General features: G+C 40.5%; 1 protein-coding gene across 5 annotated transcripts in view; it reads left to right on the forward strand.

Annotated features, from left to right (window-relative positions):
- Positions 1-20,221, forward strand: part of MAMDC2 (MAM domain containing 2) — a 350,523-nt gene that overhangs the window by 23,864 nt on the left and 306,438 nt on the right. For 3 of the 5 annotated variants that reach the window (XM_019815750.2, XM_045042700.1, XM_045042699.1), the window contains exons 2-4: positions 413-521; positions 13,328-13,461; positions 15,969-16,037. In XM_019815750.2, coding sequence (XP_019671309.1) covers positions 413-521; positions 13,328-13,461; positions 15,969-16,037 — 312 coding nt within the window. The remainder of the gene's footprint in view (positions 1-412; positions 522-13,327; positions 13,462-15,968; positions 16,038-20,221) is intronic. The other 2 variants (XM_003995375.5, XM_011288224.4) reach the window with 1 other exon arrangement.

A 20,221-nucleotide genomic window follows, 5' to 3' on the forward strand; every position in this document is an offset into this window, starting at 1 on the left:
CTCTTTCTCATTTTGAAAAAAAGAAATTGATGGTAGAAAAAATTTCTAATGTGACAAATTGCCTTTTTAATTTATTACTATGTCTTATTTTTGAATTTACTTTTGGTAAATAATCTACATTATTGAATAAGTTTCAGTTCATTGGAGTCACTGAGTAATTGCTGTGTTGGATAAGTATTGTGCTTGTGATACTATTAGTTTTATCGTATGTGCTAAGTTGTTTTTAGAAAATAGCCTCAGCATTACTTGAAAAGAGGTGGAAAATACTTTATATATCCCACATCCAGTGAATTTGTAATTAAAGCAATGTCATAAATATGGTAAATTTGCATTGGATCATTAAAAAATTGTTTTAAAGCAATACATGATAAATAAGATTTATCTCTTAACAGATTCTAATTTATTTTCTCAGGCACCATGACAGAGAAGCCTATCCCAAAGATTATGATATCGAAGGTCCCGAGGAAATAAAAAAACTGTGTAATTCAACATATTGGCGACTTGGAACCAATGAACCCCCAGTAAGTAATTGCTACTGATTTCTTCTATTTTAAAATTTTTTTAAATGTTTATTTATTTATTTTGAGAGAGAGAGCGAGCACGAGCAGGGGAGGGGCAGAGACAGAGGGAGAGAGAATCCCAAGTAGTCTTTGTGCTGCTAGCACAGAACCCAATGTGGGGCTCCAACTCACAAACTGTGAGATCATGACCTGAGTCTAAGTCAAGAGTCCGATGCTTAACCGACTGAGCCACCCAGGTGCCCCTGATTTCCTTTAAGTGGAATCTTCTTCCAGGTGAAACATGGAAAAGTAAAGGTGCAAGCACTTTGTGCCACCCTCCTAAGCTATGTTGGTTACTTAGGCAGGTGACTTAGTCACTGTGTGCTTCAGTGTCCTTACCTGTAAATGTGCACAGTTCATAAAGTTATTATTGGGAAAATTCAATGAGATAAAGCAAATAAAGTGCTTACCTCAGTACCTAGCATATAGTGAGCACTCAAGAAATTATTAGTGCTCTTATGATGCTGTTGCTGTAGCCACAGCATTTTGTTCAATGTCTCCTTTAACCTTCACAATAACCCTGTGCAGTAGGTATTATTGTTTCTATTTTACGGATGGGGAGAAACTCCTAGAAGTTAAGTGACTTACTCAAAGTCAAACAGCTGGGAGTGGCAGAGTGAGAGTTTGAATCCAGTTCTTTGATTTCAAGTCTTTTGTATTTGTCTTAAGGTGGTGGAGTTGTGACTTATTAAAACATGCTGGTATTATTCTCCTAACGTTTGTATGATCCAATTCCTAAAGGAATATTCACTGCACAAGTACTTCCTATTTGAATTGCCGTGAGTGGCTTACTCCTTGGCTATTTTGGTGCCTGCCCAATCAGTGTAAGGCAGGAGCTCACCTCTCCAGAGACTCCCAAATTGTGTCCTACCATGTTAAGAGCTTTAGGACTGCCTAAAGACTCAATTCAGCCTTATAGGATGGCTTTGGGGCCTGAAGAGCTGATAATTTGACTAGGACACATGTGAATGTGTTCAGAAGACTGGGTTTGCATCACATTCTGCCCCCAAAGTCAGGGCTAGCTTGAAATAAGGCAAGCCCAGTAAGATGAGTAATTCCATATTGGAAATGGAGCTAGAAGATTCTCAGTTCTCCAGGGTTATGGGAACGAATTAGCCTATCAGGGCCCATGCTTGTTACCTTCCTGCCTTTTATACTTGCAATGGACAGAGAATGATAAGGACAGCCTGAAAAATGGGGACTTACTACAAAGATGCAGGTATCTGGCTATGGAATCAAGGACAGTCACAGGAACAAAGACAGGTCTAAAGCAAGACATCCTCCCCCTCCCCTTTCACACACACACACACACACACACACACACACACACACTGTCTCATTGGCATCCTTATTTTGTTTTGCTGCTCATTGCCTTCTTGCCCCTATAGCTCCAATCTCAAGGGCATTCTGATAGTTTCTTCAGTTCCCACATTGCCCTTCTACCTTGCACCAAGCCGCCTTTTGGTTACTAGCCAGTACATGGAGGGGTTCCCAAGTCTGATGCTCAACTCTGTCAATAGCCACTCTGCCCTATTACACCAGAGCCAGCTTTGCCTTGCTTTCTTGAGCGCGGGGCTACATGGTCAGGACAAGAGCAAGTTGGGCAAAGCAGGCATTACCTGGCGTGCATTTAGCATCTTTGACTCTTTTTTTTTTTTTTTTTTTGAGAGGGTGGGGTGGGGCATGAGCAGAGGAGGGGCAGAGAGAGAGAGGGAGACACAGAATCCGAAGCAGGCTCCAGGCTCTGAGCTGTCAGCACAGAGCCCGACACAGGGCTCGATTTCGTGAACTGCAAAATCGTGACCTGAGCCGAAGTCGGACGCTTAACCGACTGAGTCACCTAGGCGCCCCTAGCATCTTTGGCTCTTAAAAACCATTTATTTTTGATTTCTCAATGAAAATGTTCTTGGCCTCTGGGTTGTGGGAGGATGTGAGATGAGGTGAACTATGAGATGTAGGAACCTCAAACATTCATTCTGTTCCATCTACACATCATAGCAATCAAGACTCAGGTTTAATAGAGGATGTATAAATTAGATAATATTTTATTTTGTTCATGGTCGTTGAAACTGTGTGCTTCTTCTTCCAGGTTTATAGGTATATTGATAGGAATGAAAATAGATCAATGGGTCAACTATTTCTGATGCTATTCTCATATCTTAATAGTAAGTTACATTTTTGTGTATTTTTGTGTATAAAGCACTGGTTCATCCATCTTGTTTCTTGCTCTTCTCAACAAAGTTATAAAGTTGACAAGAAAGATATTATTATTCCAGTTCTAAACCTAGACTCACTGATATTCAGTGATTCCCCCCAAGGTCCCAGGTGTAAAAAGGAGAGGGATACAGGCACAGAACCTTCATATTTTCATATGTCGGGTGTGATGCTGGATATAGCAGGAGTAAGGATGAGTTTTTCCTCTTGCCACAGAGTTTTGATAGAGGCCTAAACACTAGGATACTCTCAATAGTTGGTGAAAACCACACTTCCTAAAGCAAGATCCTAGACCATCGAGGCACCTGCTAAGATATTCTAAGCCAGGTTAGGCCAGTATGAGTGATTATGTCCTTGAAGACTAGAGTCTAGAGTTCAGGAAGGCTTTATTTATTTGTGGGTTGGATGCCCCTTCTTCCTCAATTGAGAGGTTTTCCTTCCTCAGTTTTCAAGGGAATGAGACAGATTAATATTTGTGTCCTGGAATTTAGATGACTTGGGTTCCAGGTATATGACACATGTGAAACAGCAAGGCCCACCTGCTGCAGGATTCTACGTCTAAAGCACCCCCCAGTTGGAAAAGTGAGAAGTTTAAATCTAATACAGTTAGAAGTTTTGATTATGTCACTGGACTGGAAAATTTCATAACTAAAATGAGATCCTTCTTGAGATTGAGGGACCTAGAAGCATTATGGGACTTGCTTAAAATTTCCATTAAGTGAAAGGAAAGAACTAGCCATCCATGGGGGCTGGAAGAGGCAGTATGATTAAAATGAAGTTGCTTCATGAATTGCATCCTACTGATGCAACAGGATCAATTCAATTCAACAGGATCGATTCAATAGGATCGATTCTGACTTTATCTCAGAGTCTGGACCAATCTTCAGGTTGGCCCTCTGAGTGGCCCACGTTGTGTAAATGAGGAGACTGAGGTCAAGTGAAGCTAAATGACTTGTTCAAAGTCAAACAGCTATAAAGTTGTATTAAAATTTAAAATCTATTTTTCCCCTCTGATTACAGAATCTAAGATCTTAAATACTTCTCCAACTGCCTCTTGGAGCACTAAGTTGTTCCACCCCTAGCCCAGTGGTCTTTTTAACCCCCAACACTGCATCCTCCCTGCAGAAAATGAACCTGATTGGCTTTCGTCCTCTGACTTGGGCATTATGTACATCTCAGTGCATATGTGTTGGGGCATTGGTTTCTTACATCTTATCTATAACCTCTATCCTGTTTGCTGAATTACGTCTACACACATGCCAGCTAGCCCTATTCCCATATGTCTCTTTTCCTAAATGTCTTCTTAGCAGTTTTGGATTTTTGCAGTATTGCTGCTGAGTGGTTGCTTTTTATGTCCACCAGCATTTCTCTTCTGCTGCATGAAGTTCTCCTTGCCCATATATGCTGTAGCTGGGGCTATTGTGAGCATTGTTTGTTTGTACCGGGCTTTTAAATTAGCCTTTCTTTGTGTCTACATTTTGGCTGAAACTCCAAAAGGCCACAAACAAAAACATAGTCCCATGTGCCAAAGTGAAATATTAGGCCACTTGGGTGGGGCCCCCAAAGATGGTGCCCTTAGGCCAGCACTCACATGAAGGATACAAGAGGATTGAAATCCAAGAAGCCAAAAGTAGAGTTTGAGAGAAGAAACAGGGTTTTGGAAAAGGTGTACTGTGAGTCTCATCTCCCTGGTGAAGTTACAGATATGAGGTTCGGGTGATCTGTCTGAAACAGCAGAGCAGAAAGAGAGGAACTAGCTACCTGTACATTATTGGTGGGACAAAGATAAATGAGTACTCAGGCCCAGAGGTGGCTTTTGGGGATCAGATGTGGGCCATGTAGAAGAGAAAGATGACAGGGAGTCATCTCAGAACCTGCCCAAGAGCCCCTCATGTAGGGATTTAAGGGACATTGACTGGGTTCCCAGGGGCTGAGGAAGGACAGTTAAGTCCAGACAGTGGCAGCCTGTGTCATGGAACATAACCACTGAATATTTCCAGAAGGGGTCTTAATATCCAACAGAATATCTCAAGGAGGTCTGTTTCGAACATCAATCAATGCTGGAGAGGGTCAGACTTCAGACATGCCCAGAGGAAACCAAAACAAGATGATACTTCCATTTTTCTTGCATTTACCTCTCTCTTCCTCATATCCCCACTCACTCATCTTAAACCCTCCAGAAGCCAGAGGGAGTTGAGGAGTAGGAAAGAAGTTTAAGGGGGACAACTGAGAAGAAGCTAAATGTGCCCCCTTTTCCTACTGAGTTATGCCAAGCTAAAGCTGACCCAAGGTACAGAAATTTTAAATGAAACTTTCATTTTAAATGGAGTTTTGGCCAGTACTTGGGACTGGGTATTTTACTTACCTCAGTTAGATTCCTCCTGGGACAGAAGGAGCCAGAAGATGTTTATATTAGCTGAGAGTGACCATAAAGTGGTGGCAACTGTTCTATATTTCATCAAGGAGCGTAAGAAAGAATCCATCTCTCCAAAGGACTATGGATGAGCAGTGATGGAGGAAGAATAGATTTGTTTATTGATTGCACCTACTTACAAGTCCCACCTACTCAGTGAACTAGTTGTCCATTTGTGTATAAAAGAGTAGGCCACATCACCCCTCTCTATCCCCTTCCCTTCTTTTAGTTTTCTTCGTGGAATTTAAATTACTTGACTAGAACACATGCTCCATAAGAGAAAAGACTGGTCTGTTTTGTTCTCTGCTGTATCTCCAGTTCCTAGAATGGTGCCTGGTATACAGTGGGTGCTTAATAAACATCTGTGGAAGGAAGGAATGAAGGAAGAAAAGAAGGAAAAAGGCAAAAGAGGAAGAAGAAGGAGGAGGAAGAGGAGGAGGAAGGCAAGAAGGAATGAAGGGAAGAAAAAAGGGAAGGAGGGAGGGAGGGAGGAATGAAGATATTCCACAAATATGTATTAAGGCCCTATTATTTTGCTAAGTGCTGGGGTAAGAAACATAATTTGGAACAAGGTCACTGTACATCAGGAATTCACAGGCTTGTGAGACGATGCAGGTTTACAACCACAGTGGCTAAGTGTACGACGGATGCTATGATAGGGAGAAGATCAGGATGCTGACAGGGACACCTGAACTGAAATGGGCTGAGGGGAGGATCATGGATGGCTTCCTAGTGAAGGAGGCCACAGTGAAGCTCTTGAACTGAATCTAAAGAACCCTTTGTTGGTGAAATCTGGAAACATGCCAGTCAGGTTTCAGTGGTGGCATAATCAAATTCCTACCGTGGTGGTCCTTCAGGCTTGGGGAGACCCAGTGGGGCCATGGGGCTGCAGATTCACAGGGGAGCAGTCATTCGAGCCACTGGAGTTTCTCTGATTATTTTACTCGTCTAACAAATTATGGGAAATTGTATTTTAAACTGTAGTGTTTTGTCTTGGTATTTTATTTAAACTTTATTCAGGTGCTGCTTAGCTGTACCAGAGTGAGTCCCATGTAAACTAAAATGCTCAGGAGTCCTTCTGTCATTGCTTCTTCACTTGCAAAGCCCCTCACCTAAGGATTCTCACACCACTTCTAAAGGCTGTGTCACAATCAGTATGTAAGACTTCTTCTGAGGAAGTAAACTCAGAAGAATTAAGTACAACGTACATTTGATGCTGTGTCATAGAGCTGAGAACTTATCAGACATAAAAGAACAAGGAAAACCATGAGTGATTTTACTAAACAGATTTTCTTATACAGCTAATGGATCAATGCCAAGGCATTTTTGGAACTAAAAGGACAACATGGATGAGCAAATTAGGCTAATATTACTATTAATAGCATTACAGTCATTTTGGACTTTAAAATGGAAAATAAGTGAATAGTACAAAAGTGTGCTATCATTCATTTTATGAAGTGATAGAGAACAGCCAAGTAGGTCTCAAATATGAACTGATTTAGTGGATGGAAGTATGACATTTAAAAACTGATGACCTAAAAGGGATATAAAGGCATATAATTCTACCAGATCTGAGAAAATCAATTATAATTTACTTAATTGGTTCAGGTATTTTTTTTTTCTTGCTTGACATAGAATAGTGTTTTGGCCTCTATAGTCTTACAGATGTTTCTTGCACTCAGCTCTGAAAAGAGCATACCTGTAAGAGGCATATGGATCAAATTTTTGTAAATGAAATAATTTTAAATACCATTGGAGGAGAACCACTTAAACCAGGAAAAAGGAAGATGTTTGGGGATAGCGGGCTGTGGAGTGAGGGCGTCCTCCTGCTTCATGTTTCCATAATCTTTGGACTTAGAGCTGATGCCACCAGTTCCAGCGTCCTCTCGAGGGTCTACTCTGGAGTGTCTTTTCCAATATCAGCACATGATATTGTGGACCTATTTATTCTAGCATATCTTCTCTGCCATTTCTAGGGATTTGGGACAAAATGAGCACAGGCGTCTGCCATTTTGATCCATCACTCTCCTTCACAATTCTTTTTCGGTATCAACAATCATGCCTAATTTAACTTTTAGAGAAACTAGATTTTACTTTTTCAGTATATTAGTTTGCTTAAGCACATGCCACTGTTATGTTGAACAAATGGGACTCAAAAGATGCAATCACACGCCCCCCCACACACATATTCTTTGTCCCCACTCTCTATTCACCCTACTTTGTGGAGTTACTTCTTTCTGGTGTCCCTGGATAAAATGTTGTACATATTTTATAATTTTTGTGCTCACTCTCAGATAATAGGAGGTCTATTGGTCACATTTCACTAATTAAAGTATCTCATCAAAATGATAAATTTCATTGAAGGCAAAAGATTTTCTCCTCCTCCAGTTAGAGTGTGCTCCAGGCCAGGGAAGTCCGTAGAGGGAAGTGTGTCCATGTAGGGAGGTTTGGCTGATTTTCTATTTCTTCACTTGCTCTGTTTTTTCCTTCCCTCAGACAACAACTAAAATGCCCTCTTGTGATTATTCTACTAATATTAATTACTTAACTGAGACTGTTTTTGTTAAAAGAAACAGTTTTGTTATCTGACAGTGATCATAAGAAAAGATTGAACAAGTAGTGGAAAAAAAGAGTGAAATCATTTTTCTGATTGTGCCCCATGAGTCCCAGTTGTTTAAAATAATGATGGGAAGGGGGCCTCTCTGCTTCTCTCGAGGTCCTTTAAAGAATCTGTATGTGGAGCTGCTGAGTTCTCCTAGACATGAAAACAGAGCCAGAATTTACAAGAGCAAAACTGCTGAGAAATAAGAATCATCCTTTTTTTTAAGGTAAAGACTTTTTAAAAGTTAATTTATTAATTTTCGAGAGAGGGAGAGTGCACACGAGTGGGGCAGAGAGAGAGGGAGACAGAGAATCCCAAGCATCCTCTTCTAAGCCACCCAGGTACCCGTAAAGATAAAGACTTTTAACAAAGTCTCAATATTACTTGATGATGATGATTTTTTGGCAATAGTACAAGAAAGCTACAGTTGACAGGGGAAGTGCTGTTTTACAGGGTAAAACTAAACTCTTCAGTTATGACTGAAGATCTGTGATAATAGATGCCAACTTAAGTATTCCAGAGTGAGGTGCCAAATCTGTCACATAGAACATGCGAAGCATTTGGGGGCAGTGACTGGTTTTGAGCCTCTTGGTCCCTTATCCACCTTGAAGATTAAAAAAAGAAAGAAAGAAAAGGCTGAAATTAAAGAGACCTGGCTGAGAGTATTTGGAATTTGGAGAGAATTTCTGTGCTGAGTTCGACCCCTCCTATCCCCATAGGATAAGCTACTTCATTCTGGGCAGGGAATTTGATTAAGTATTACCCTGAAGTTGGGAAACTTGGTTGACTGAGCTCTGACTTATTCCCAAAGCAGCCTGTGGCATCAGAGAGGGAACTTGACTTGAAAAGTATCTGCAGGGGCACCTGGGTATTTGTTGGTTAAGTGTCTGACTCTGGCTCAGGTCGTGATCTCACAGTTCATGAGTTCGAGACCTGCGTCAGGCTTTGTGCTAACAGCTCAGAGCCTGGAGCCTGCTTCTGATTCTGTGTCTCCCTCTTTCTCTGCCCCTCCCCTGATCATGCTCTGTCTCTCTCTCAAAAATAAATAAACATTTAAAAAATATTTATAGAAAAGGAAAATATCTGCATTTCCTTCAGTATGAGTCAGAGGAGTCTGCTTTCTGGGGACCCGATAAGCAACATAAGAAAGAAATGTCAATTAGTGATCATCTGAAATGAATCTTCCCAAGAGAGATTCTTCTGTACGTAAGTCATCCACGGCAGAAAGAGTCTGTTTACCCTCAAATGTGGAACTTGAGGGGCAGTCATAAATGACTTTCTCTTTCCCTGTGCCAGTTACCCAGGTTACATGTCTACTGGGATTTCTTAAATGCTGTACATACAGGAAGAGTTCATCTTGGAAGATTACAAGTTGGGACTTTAAGAAAAATTGATAGGAAAATGGGGAATAAGAATAAAGTTATGAAGCAAACTTCCTATACACACATTAGATATTTTTTAGATTATCATTTGACTCAAGCTAGATTTTATTATGCAAATTTAATGGAAATTTTAGTGATTATCCTGTGAGTTTGTGCTCTGTTAACTTAGCTATCTCACACACCAAATTGCCAATCTCCAGTTTGTGATATATATATGTATATAGAGAGCCCAAAAGACTTTTAAGCATATGGTAGTGCTTTTATAAATTATGCACCCTTATGTCAGGTTATGAACATTTCTAGGCCAAAGTGATTTTTCACATTAAAATGGTGTAGGATTAGGTTTGCCCACATGCAACAGAAACCACAGATCAACAGTGGCTGTTCACATAAGGTTTTATTCTTTCCCGTAAAGAGTCTGGAGGATAGCAGGTCAGGACTGGCGTGGAAGTCACGCAGATTGTCAGAGACCTATTCCTTCCAGCTTTCTACTCTGCCATCCTTTGTGCAGAGTCCAACATGGTGGCTAGAAGCCTATCATTATGTTCACATTTCAGACAGCAGGAAGAGAAAAACAGAAGCAGGACCTTTCCTGGAGGTTGTATAACTTACTTCCATTTATGTCTCGTTGTTCAGAACCAGTCACTAGTTCTATTTACATATAAAGGAGACTAGAAGTTTACGTGTTACGTTGAGCACCAGGTGTCGTATGGATGTGTTAAATCACTATATTGTACACCTGAAGCTAATATGACACTGTAAGTTAGCTAACTGGAATTTAAATTAAAACTTTAAAAACTTTTTTTTTAAATAAAGGACACTAGAAAATGTAGTTTGAAACACCATATGCCCACCTGAAATTTTGATGTTCTATTATTGATGAAATTGGGGGACAACATTTGCCCCTGATACAGGAAACAAAGGTTCGGACTGGGCTCTGGAGGCAGATGGCTTCTCTTGGACCTTTGGCTCCACCACTTACTAGCTTGTAACTTTGATCAAGAGTCTAAAACTTTTTGTGTCTTTATTTTTTCCAGTGTAAAGTGGGGATATTAGAGTTTTCATGAACACTTAACGTGAAGACATTTAGAATAGCATCTGACATGTGCTGTTGTTATTACCATTATCCCCAGGCTTTACTGCAACTCACTAAGCTATAGTCAGTAGAGACTCTGGAGTTAGTTTACTATTCTAGCCTGGAATTTCATAGATATGGATTGATCAATGAATGAGTCAGATTGCATGTTTTGAATTGTGTAACTTCTACCTTCTCACTGGTTTACCTAGGTGTTACTTAATCTGTTTCAGCTTCAGTTTTCCCTTCCCTAAAATGAAGAAAAACTATGCCAAGTGTTCTTCTTTTCTCCCTTCAGATCTACTTTCCACCCTTCTCAACCTTGCTCTGTGCCCAGAAGCTGATCTTTATGGATGGCTTTGATGAGCTTCCTTGTCCTCTGGCTTTCTGTTCAGATTAGCTTGTGGAAGGCACTCACAGATGATCAGAGGTGGTGGGCGAGTTAGCTTGGACATTTATTCTGTGATTTTCTCCCTGCAGGGCCATGGTTTGGCAGTGGCTGTGGGCTATAGACTGAATGTTTATGTGCCCCCAAAACTCAAATGTTGAAATCCTAACCCCCAGGGTGATGAAATTAGGAGGTAGGTCCTTGGGAAGTGATCAGGTCATGAGGATGGAATCAGAAATGGGATTAGTGCCCTAATAAAAGAGACCTCAGAGAGTTCCTTCCCTCCTTCTGCCGTGTGAGGGTACAGTGAAAAGATGGCTGTCCATCAACCAGGAAGTAGGCTCTCACCAGCCACTGCTGGTGCCTTGATCTTGGAGTTCCCAGCCTCCAGAACTGTGAGAAATAAATTTCTGTTGTTTATAAGTCACTCAGTTTATGGCATTTATAAGGGCAATCCAAATGGACTAAGATACCGTATGTCTGTTCTGAAACCCACAAGTACCAAGTGACCTTCTCTTTACAGCTATAGGCCTTACTAGTTTCCAGTAACTGCTCTACCCTATGGCTCTCCACAATTGCTACCCTCAGGGTGCTTCAACATTTTCTGAATGCTGGCCACACTTTTATAAACTGATCTTTCATTAAACTCTACTCAGTTACCCATTTGATTGTTCTTTTCTTTCTGTGACTACGATTGATACACAAGACTCATAGGATTGCTTTCAGTATTTAATGAAATCATGCCTATGAAGTGCTTAATACTCAGTCAATAAACTTAAATCCACTAATGCTATCATCTGTTTTTCTTTTAACTCCTCATTATTTCATGTTTGCAAATATCTTCGTTTCATATAATTTTCAAAGGTGTTGATTGATTGAAAATGTTGAAATATTTTACTGCTGAATATGACCAGAGCATTATCTAAGGTTAATTTTTGGGTCAACCTTACTCATTAAAACAAAATTGTGCATAGTAATTTTTTTCCCAGAGTAAATGTCTTATTTTTTTGTTAAAGTATATAATATGAAGCTCAATAATACAGTGTCTTTTACCATGGACTTGTGAACCTGGGAATCTATGAGGAAGAGTAGTTGAGCAAAGGGTATAAGGAGTCAGAGCTGAGAAATTGGGCTGGGTGGCTGGTGATTCAGGAGGTTGAGGCCTTAGAGAACATTGGTCAGAGAAGCCAAGGATCTATAGAGCCATGGAGTAGACCAGGGAACCAGGACCAGAGACTATAAAACTGCTTTGAGTAGGGTAGGCTCCCACTTACAGCAGAACCTTATTCTACTGACCCAAAGTGGGCCATGGGTATTTGACTATAGCTAAGATACTCTTGCAGTTCAAGTCTCCAAATATCTAAACAGAGATTTTTCTCTCTCTTTAAAAAAAAAAAAAAATATATATATATATATATGTATATATATATATATATATACATATATATATATATATATATATACACACACACACATATATATATGGGTATGTGTATATATATGTGTATATATACATTATATATATGGTATTAGTGTGATCTAGGACTTCATTGGATGTCTTAGGGAGGTTAGTCTTCAGGTTTGGGGAAAGTAATGGGTTCTCTTGGTCGTGGTGAGTTCTGCCTATCTGCTGTGAATCTCCACATTCATGATCTTCTAGAGTTTGGAATGGAAAAAATATTCAATACTCAATGCCAATTTTTGTTCGTAAGATCCCCTAGATGTTACCCCTGATGCTTCTTCAATTGGTTTGAGGACATCTTGCAATTTGCAGGTTTTTCTCATAGGAGTAATTGCTTGATAGCTTGTTGAGTCATCCTTGATAGAGAATGGATGATGATGGTGCTGCTGCTGCTGGTGCTCATTGCTGGTGCTGGTATCTGAAGTCCCATGTGATTTACAAAGCAATTGCTACAAACATTTTCTTACTTAGAGAAATTAACATATATGATCCTTGAGAAGAAAGGAGAAAGCAGTATTTAGTTGAAGGCATTTCATAGAAACAACCAATTTGATTTTTTTATTTTCCAGTAACATAGTAAGGAATTGGCGTTTTCACATATTTACAATGAAATCGTTGACTGCTAAGAGGTATTTTTTTAAGTTTATTTATTTTTAAGAGAGAGAGAGAGAGAGAGAGAGAGAGAGAGAGAGAGAGAGAGAGAGAGAGACAGAGTGTGCACAAGTGGGGAAGGGGTAGAGAGAGGGCGAGAGAGAGAGAATCCCAAGCAGGCTCCAGACTCTGAGCTGTCAGTGCAGAGCCTGGTGTGGGGCTCAAATCCACAAACTGTGAGATCATGACCTGAGCTGAAGCTGGACACTTAACCAACTAAGCCACCCAGGCGCCCAAAGGTATTACTTATTTTTTAATGTCAACAGCGTCAACAATTACAATCAATATATACTTTGGGGCACCTGGGTGGCTCAGTCAGTTAAGCATCTGACTCTTCATTTCAACTCAGGTCATGATCCCAGAGTTGTTGGGTCAAGCCCCAAGTGGGGCTCCTCACTGAGTGTGAAGCCTGCTTGAGATTCTCTCTCTCCCCCTTTCCTTGTACTCCTCCTCCTGCTCACACACACGCGCACTCCCTTTCTCTCTCTCTCTCTTAAAAAAATAATCAGTAATGTACTTCAACAAAAATATTTTAGTAACTGACCATTTTTGGCAATGTATTTACTTTTCTCATATGTAGCTTCTATTTTTCCAGATTTGGATATCAGAAACACATGAACAAATGGCACAAGTTTATTTAAACAGAGAATTGGCTACAATAAAGAGAAAGGCTTTACTGAATGAAGAAACAATGAGCTCTGGGATTATTGAAAGGTATTCTTAATACTTTCCTTCACTTACAGAACATATATGTGCAGGACAGGGTCTGGATGAGCAGTGAGGAGGTGCAGTGGCCCTGGATACCCATTACAGGAACACATCAAGCACGGTGAACACATCTCAATCTCCTGTGCTTTCTGTTCATGCTGTTCCCCCTGTCTAGAATTCCCTTTCCTTCAAGTGTTTGCCAATCAGCATTACCCATTCTGGGTCCTCTTTACACATTTTTTTTTTCTGGTCAGTGTTCTGACTATTTAGGTTTGAACACCATCTCCACCATTTACTTGTGAAAGTAAACAGTATCTATAATCTTCAGTTTTTCAACCTTTAAAATGGGAATTAAAATCAGCATCTACTTCATAAGGTTGTTGGGAAGTTTAGGTGTAAAGAAGTATGAAATGTTCATAGAAATATTGCCTGACAAGCAGTAAAAATTAGGTGAGCTGTCAATCAGGATTAATTGCTCTTATATTCTTGCCCTCTGAGCATTTTGTTAATGCTCTACATAACAGTTGGACTTACATTCTACTTATTTATATGTATGTGTGTTTCCCTTGAAATCGTTCCTTGAAAGTGGGAACTGTTTCTTTTTTTAAATTTTTTTTAACGTTTATTTATTTTTGAGAGAGACAGAGTGTGAGCAGGGGAGGGGCAGAGAGAGAGGGAGAGAGAGGGAAAGAATCCCAAGCAGGGGTGCTGCCAGCACAGAGCCTGATGTGGGGCTCGAACTCACAAACTGTGAGATCATGACTTGAGCTGAAGTCAGGAGTTGGACACTTAACCAACTGGGCCACCCAGGCACCCCATAGAACTGTTTCTTATCTGTTCATATCTGTAGTCCTGAAACTTGGTATAGTGCCTTTCCATGGAAAACTCTATCCATAGACTTTGTCTTATCTTGTAACTATTGGAAAATGCAGTGAAAACAATGACAAAATGCTGAATTTTTAATTTACTTGTTGGGACATTTTATTTTGCAAAGTGCATGAAAGATGCAGACATGAAAATCTTTTTAAAATCTATCATAAAAATTCCTCCCCAGCTATACCACCCATGCATTTGTAATAATTTTCTTCATGATTATACAAGTTATAATTGAAAGGAGGATTCAGAAACTGACCAATCCCATTAATAACTGGAGCTCCTGATAGAGTATTTTCTCAGGTAAAAATTTTGTCTACTGCCCCCATCACTGTGTCCCTTGCTCACAAAATCAATAGTTGAAGCAGGTACTGGAGCACGTTGCACTGTGTGCCCACCTCCAGCCAGCTGGTAATCCTGTTCATCCAGGAGCTTCTGTTGACCTAACTATCCTTTCCCTACGTTTAACAAGTATATCCCAAATTATAGGTTCTATCAATTTTATTACTATAATTAATACAAAACCACAAGCCTTATCTCAATACCAAGCACCATTATTTGCTTGATCAGTCCTACTTACAGCCATACTTTTACTATCACTCTCCATTTTTTTTTTTTAATTTTTTTTTTTAACCTTTATTTATTTTTGGGACAGAGAGAGACAGAGCATGAACGGGGGAGGGGCAGAGAGAGGGGGAGACACAGAATCGGAAACAGGCTCCAGGCTCCGAGCCATCAGCCCAGAGCCCGACGCGGGGCTCGAACTCACCGACGGTGAGATCGTGACCTGGCTGAAGTCGGACACCCAACCGACTGCGCCACCCAGGCGCCCCTCACTCTCCATTTTTTTAAATTTCAATACGTTTTATATAACCTAACACGTACCAAATATTATCATTTCAGCATGTAATCAATACACACACTATTTTTTTAATATATGAAATTTATTGTCAAATTGGTTTCCATACAACACCCAGTGCTCATCCCAAAAGATGCCCTCTTCAATGCCCATCACCTACCCTTCCCTCCCTCCCATCCCCTATCAACCCTCAGTTTGTTCTCAGTTTTTAAGAGTCTCTTATGCTTTGGCTCTCTCCCACTCTAACCTCATTTTTTTTCCTTCCCCTCCCCCTTTCTGTTAAGTTTCTCAGGATCCACATAAGAGTGAAAACATATGGTATCTGTCTTTCTCTGTATGGCTTATTTCACTTAGCATCACACTCTCCAGTTCCATCCATGTTGCTACAAAGGGCCATATATCGTTCTTTCTCATTGCCACGTAGTACTCCATTGTGTGTATAAACCACAATTTCTTTATCCATTCATCAGTTGATGGACATTTAGGCTTTTTCCACAATTTGGCTATTGTTGTATCACTCTCCATTTTAGCAGCTTCAATAACTAGATTATTAGCCAACTGCAATCAAAATACTGCTTTCTTTGTATGGAACTGTGGGATCACTGTATTGACTCCTGACTCTAACGTGACACTGTATGTTAACTACACTAGAATTAAAATAAAAAATAAAAAGGATTTAAAAAATCCAGCCCCAAATAAGTTTTGTATAGCTCTGAAAGTTTATAAAAGTTTATAAATGTCAGTGTGACATATTCTCTAAAAATTATTGTTTTGTTTCCAGGGACACTGGATTGCCTGCTACTGGCTTTGGAGCTCTCTTTACTAGACACCCACCAGATCATCGCAAAATGTTAGTAGTCCCTAAACCTGTTGCAGATTGCACAAAATACTTCTTAATTAATCAGGAGGTTTGTTTGCGGAGGTGAGGGGATGAGGAGTCTACATAGTCAACAAAATACCCTTTACATAGCATTTCACAGACTCCTTTAACAAAAGTATTGTTTTCCCATCAATATGCAAGCACTAGTAATAATAATATAGTCAATCCTCATTATTTGCAGATTCTGTATTTGCAAATTCTCCTACTTGCTATAATTTATTCGTAACCCCCAAATCAATCAATGCTCAGGGTGCTGTTGCAGTCATTCACGGATCTACACAGAAAGGCAAAAAAAAAAAATTGAGCCAACCAGTGTGCATGTTCCCAGGTGACCTGGAAGAAAGTAGAACTGTATCTTCCCATTTTGGCTCTTGTACTGTACCCGAGTGTCCTTCTCACAGTCTTTTACTGCAATGACTTTTGCCTTTTTGCGTGTGCCTTTTGTTGGTGATTTTGCTATTTGAAATGGCTTGCAAGTGCAATGTTAAAGTGCTGTCTTGTGTTCCAAGCACAAGAGGACTGTGATGTGACTTATGGAGAAAACATGTGCATTAGGTAAGTTTCCTTCAGGCATGAGTTATGGTGCTGTTGGCCATGTTCAATGTTAATGAATTAATAGTGCATATTAAATAAAGTGACTTTAAATAGAAACGCAGATAAAACCAGGACATGTACTAATTGGCTGATGAAAATATTGTGGCCAGAGGCTCTCAGGAACCTAACCCTGTGTTTCCCCTAGAGCAACGGTTCGGGGTTTGCTAATTCAGTGTTTGCGGTGACTTTATAGAACATTACTATGAGTTATGAGCTTGGACTATAGAGCAAGAGACTGCTAATTTTTACTGATAAAAGAAATATATTTATTTTGGGGAGGCATGACTTGTTACTACAGGAAATGAATTTATCTTCCACTCATCTTTGTAAACAAGACAAACTTTCATAATTTCTGTAATGACGTATAGATAAGTGATACGGAAATATAGGTACTTACAAGCTCTATAAAATTCTAAGTATTGAATTGTGTGCTGTGTGGACATGGGGACATGTCATCATTACCAGCAATTTAGATGTTTTTGCTTCCTGTGACAACTGTCTGGCATTAGAACTAAGCTACTTTGCAGTCTGCCTGGGCTTGAGGTGGGAAATGTCCTAAATGACAATGCCCCACACCCCATTTCACAGTCACTTGAAATTCTGGCCAGGCGTTCTACCATGCAGGTTCTAACCTTGATTGCTGCAGTGGGGCTGGCCTGGCCTGTGTCTCCCACAGGCTGCTGTAGCATATCTAAGTGGGCTGGAAGGCCCACAGGGAGTATTTCCAAATGATCCCTGAGGAGGGTGGACTTCTGGCTTCCATGAAGATGATGAGCTAAAAAAAAAAATCCCACTGGCTCCCTTCCTTGCACTGAAATCTGGAAATTCTAGCAACAACATGGAAAGGCAGAATGAATCCAGAGGCAGACATTGACAACTGTATCAAAACGTTGAGAAACTCTAAAGAAAATGATGGGTTAGAGGAAGAGAGGGCTGGGAGATGGAGTAGGGGAGGAGGAGAAGAGAGAAGGCAAAGACTGAAGTCTCTAGATGGAGTCTTGAGCCTGGTGGGCCAGGCTTATGCAGGAGCTCAAAGAGTCTTGTCTATTGTGTTTGCAAACCTGGAGTATAAGCTCAAAGTTGGATTTTTCTGCACTGGCTTTGTCTACTATTTTTAGTCCAGGACAGAAAAGGAGACACCAGGGCTCTACATACTAGATGATTTGATACCAACAATCTACCTCCCTGAAATCACTCTGATCTCAGCATTGAAATCTGTAATTCCAGCCACAGATGGCCAGTAGACCCCTGAGTTGTCTCCTCCAACTCCAGTTCGAGAAAGCAATCTTGGATATGGAGGAACGAGGCAGTGCACGTAAAGGAGGAAGAAATGCCAGGGAGAAAAAGCACCATTAAGCCCAGAGAGCGGTAGCAGTGGTGCTCAACCCGCATCACCCTCACTCACAGTGAAGACACGAGCTAGGCCTCCCTTTTCAATGGGCCACCTTTGTGGTCATCAAAGCAGAGGCATCTGGTAGTCTCAGGAATAATACAGACAAAGTTCTAGTTAAAAAATATCATGACACATCTAAAGAATAAAAAGCATCATGAAGAATGACAAGACATAGGTGACTTATACCAGAGGAAGCAGACCTGGTGGAACAAATGGAACGGGAATTTAAAGCTTTATTACTTGGGGAAATAAACAGTTGCAAACATAAGACAAAATAATAAAAATCAATTTGACGTTAAATAACTTTCCAACAGCAACACTGGATGCGAACCCATAACATTGAAATGTTGAAGGAAAAGAATTTTGAACCTAGAACTATTTAAATGGGAGGGTCAGACAAAGATATCTTCAGACACAAGGACTGGTTGCAGACTTACCATCCTGCCACGAGTAACTATAGAACCGGGCAAAATATAGTAGGCAACTGTCATCAAGTGTTGGGTAGCAACTGTGTGTCTCTGTGCTCCTTGAGATGGGGGTGAGGGCATCTCATTCTCCCTGACTTACTCTCTGAGAACATGTCTTCCAGCTGTGATGCAGGCAGATGAGCCCCACTGCAGAGCAATATTCCTGTTGAGTTAGGAAGCAGGAATAGGATTTTAGAACTTCTGAATGTGACTCAAACTTGTAGGACCAGGGTGTCAGAGAGAAGGAAGTTGTGTGTGGAGGTGGGAACAGGAGTCCACATCAGGTTCCCTTGGGTTCTCAGTCAAGTATGCGGCCCTGCACGCACTATGGAAATAATAGACACCCCTGGTATTAAAAAATCAAATAGAACTGTCTGTAGTGTATTCTGAAATTTTACAGTGATGCTCCATCCTACCTGGTAATCTCATGCAGTGGGTTCCACCGCTACATCACCTGCCTTCAAATCTTGGCCCTGCCCACTTACCAGCTATGTGATCTTGGGCAAGTGGCTTAGCCATTTCAATTTCTTCATTTGTAAAATGAGGATGATAATTATAAAGGTGTCCATGTTCTAGGGTTGCAGTGACGATTAAGTTAATTAGAAAAGTAATTGATGTGTATGTGGTAAGTGCTGTGCAAGTCTGTTGGGCTAGACACTCAGCAACCTGAGTCTAGAAACTCTATCAATTCAGGGAAATGTTCTTAATTGATTTCATTGATGATTTGTACCTTCCATTTTCTCTGTTCTTTCTTTTTGGAAATCCTTTATTTGGGTGTTGAATTGCTTGGCCTGGTCCTCTACTTTTCTTGTCTTTCTGTTTTATTTTTTTCTTTACTATCTTCTCTCTGTTTCTTCGACCCTACTATTGAGTTGTTTTTGTTTGTTTGTTTGTTTGTTTAAATCCTTCTGTTTTTATTGGATCCTTTTTTTTTTTAAATTTTTTTTTCAACGTTTATTTATTTTTGCGACAGAGAGAGACAGAGCATGAATTGGGGAGGGGCAGAGAGAGAGGGAGACACAGAATCGGAAACAGGCTCCAGGCTCCGAGCCATCAGCCCAGAGCCCGACGCGGGGCTCGAACTCCCGGACCGCGAGATCGTGACCTGGCTGAAGTCGGACGCTTAACCGACTGGGCCACCCAGGCGCCCCTATTGGATCCTTTTTTTATTTCATGACTATAATATCTTATCTATCTGGGGATGTTAATGATATAGTTTGTTTTTCTTAAATTTTTTTCTCCATGCATAGTCTCTATTTCATGTAAAATGCTTTTTTTGTTTCTGTTTGGGTTTTGTTTGTATGGTATCTATCTGTGCTGGAGGCTTTCTTGAGGGGTCTGGTAATCCTTGCTTTTCTGCTCATGATTAAGAGCCTGTGAGTGAAACTTACTGTCTTGGAGTTTTACTGGAAGGATCTAGGTGGGTCTTCCCTCCCCTCCCACCCCCCAGAAGCCCTGGTGCCAGTATTTTAGTCTTTCCTCTTGGGCTGGTCAGATTCACCAGAGAAATCTCCCTTATTTGACCCTCTGAAGGGTGAAGGGTTGGCACCTGTGTTCTTGGAGTGAGCAGAGTGTTTTGCTGGGACATCAATATTAATCCTTCATTATGTATGGTCACTGAACCATGTTGTTGATCAATGACTTTCTCTTTCACCCTTTAAAAATTTATTTTTTTAATCTTTATTCACCTTTGAGAGAGA

This window comes from Felis catus, chromosome D4 (assembly GCF_018350175.1).
Source record: "Felis catus isolate Fca126 chromosome D4, F.catus_Fca126_mat1.0, whole genome shotgun sequence".
Lineage (NCBI taxonomy): Eukaryota > Metazoa > Chordata > Mammalia > Carnivora > Felidae > Felis > Felis catus.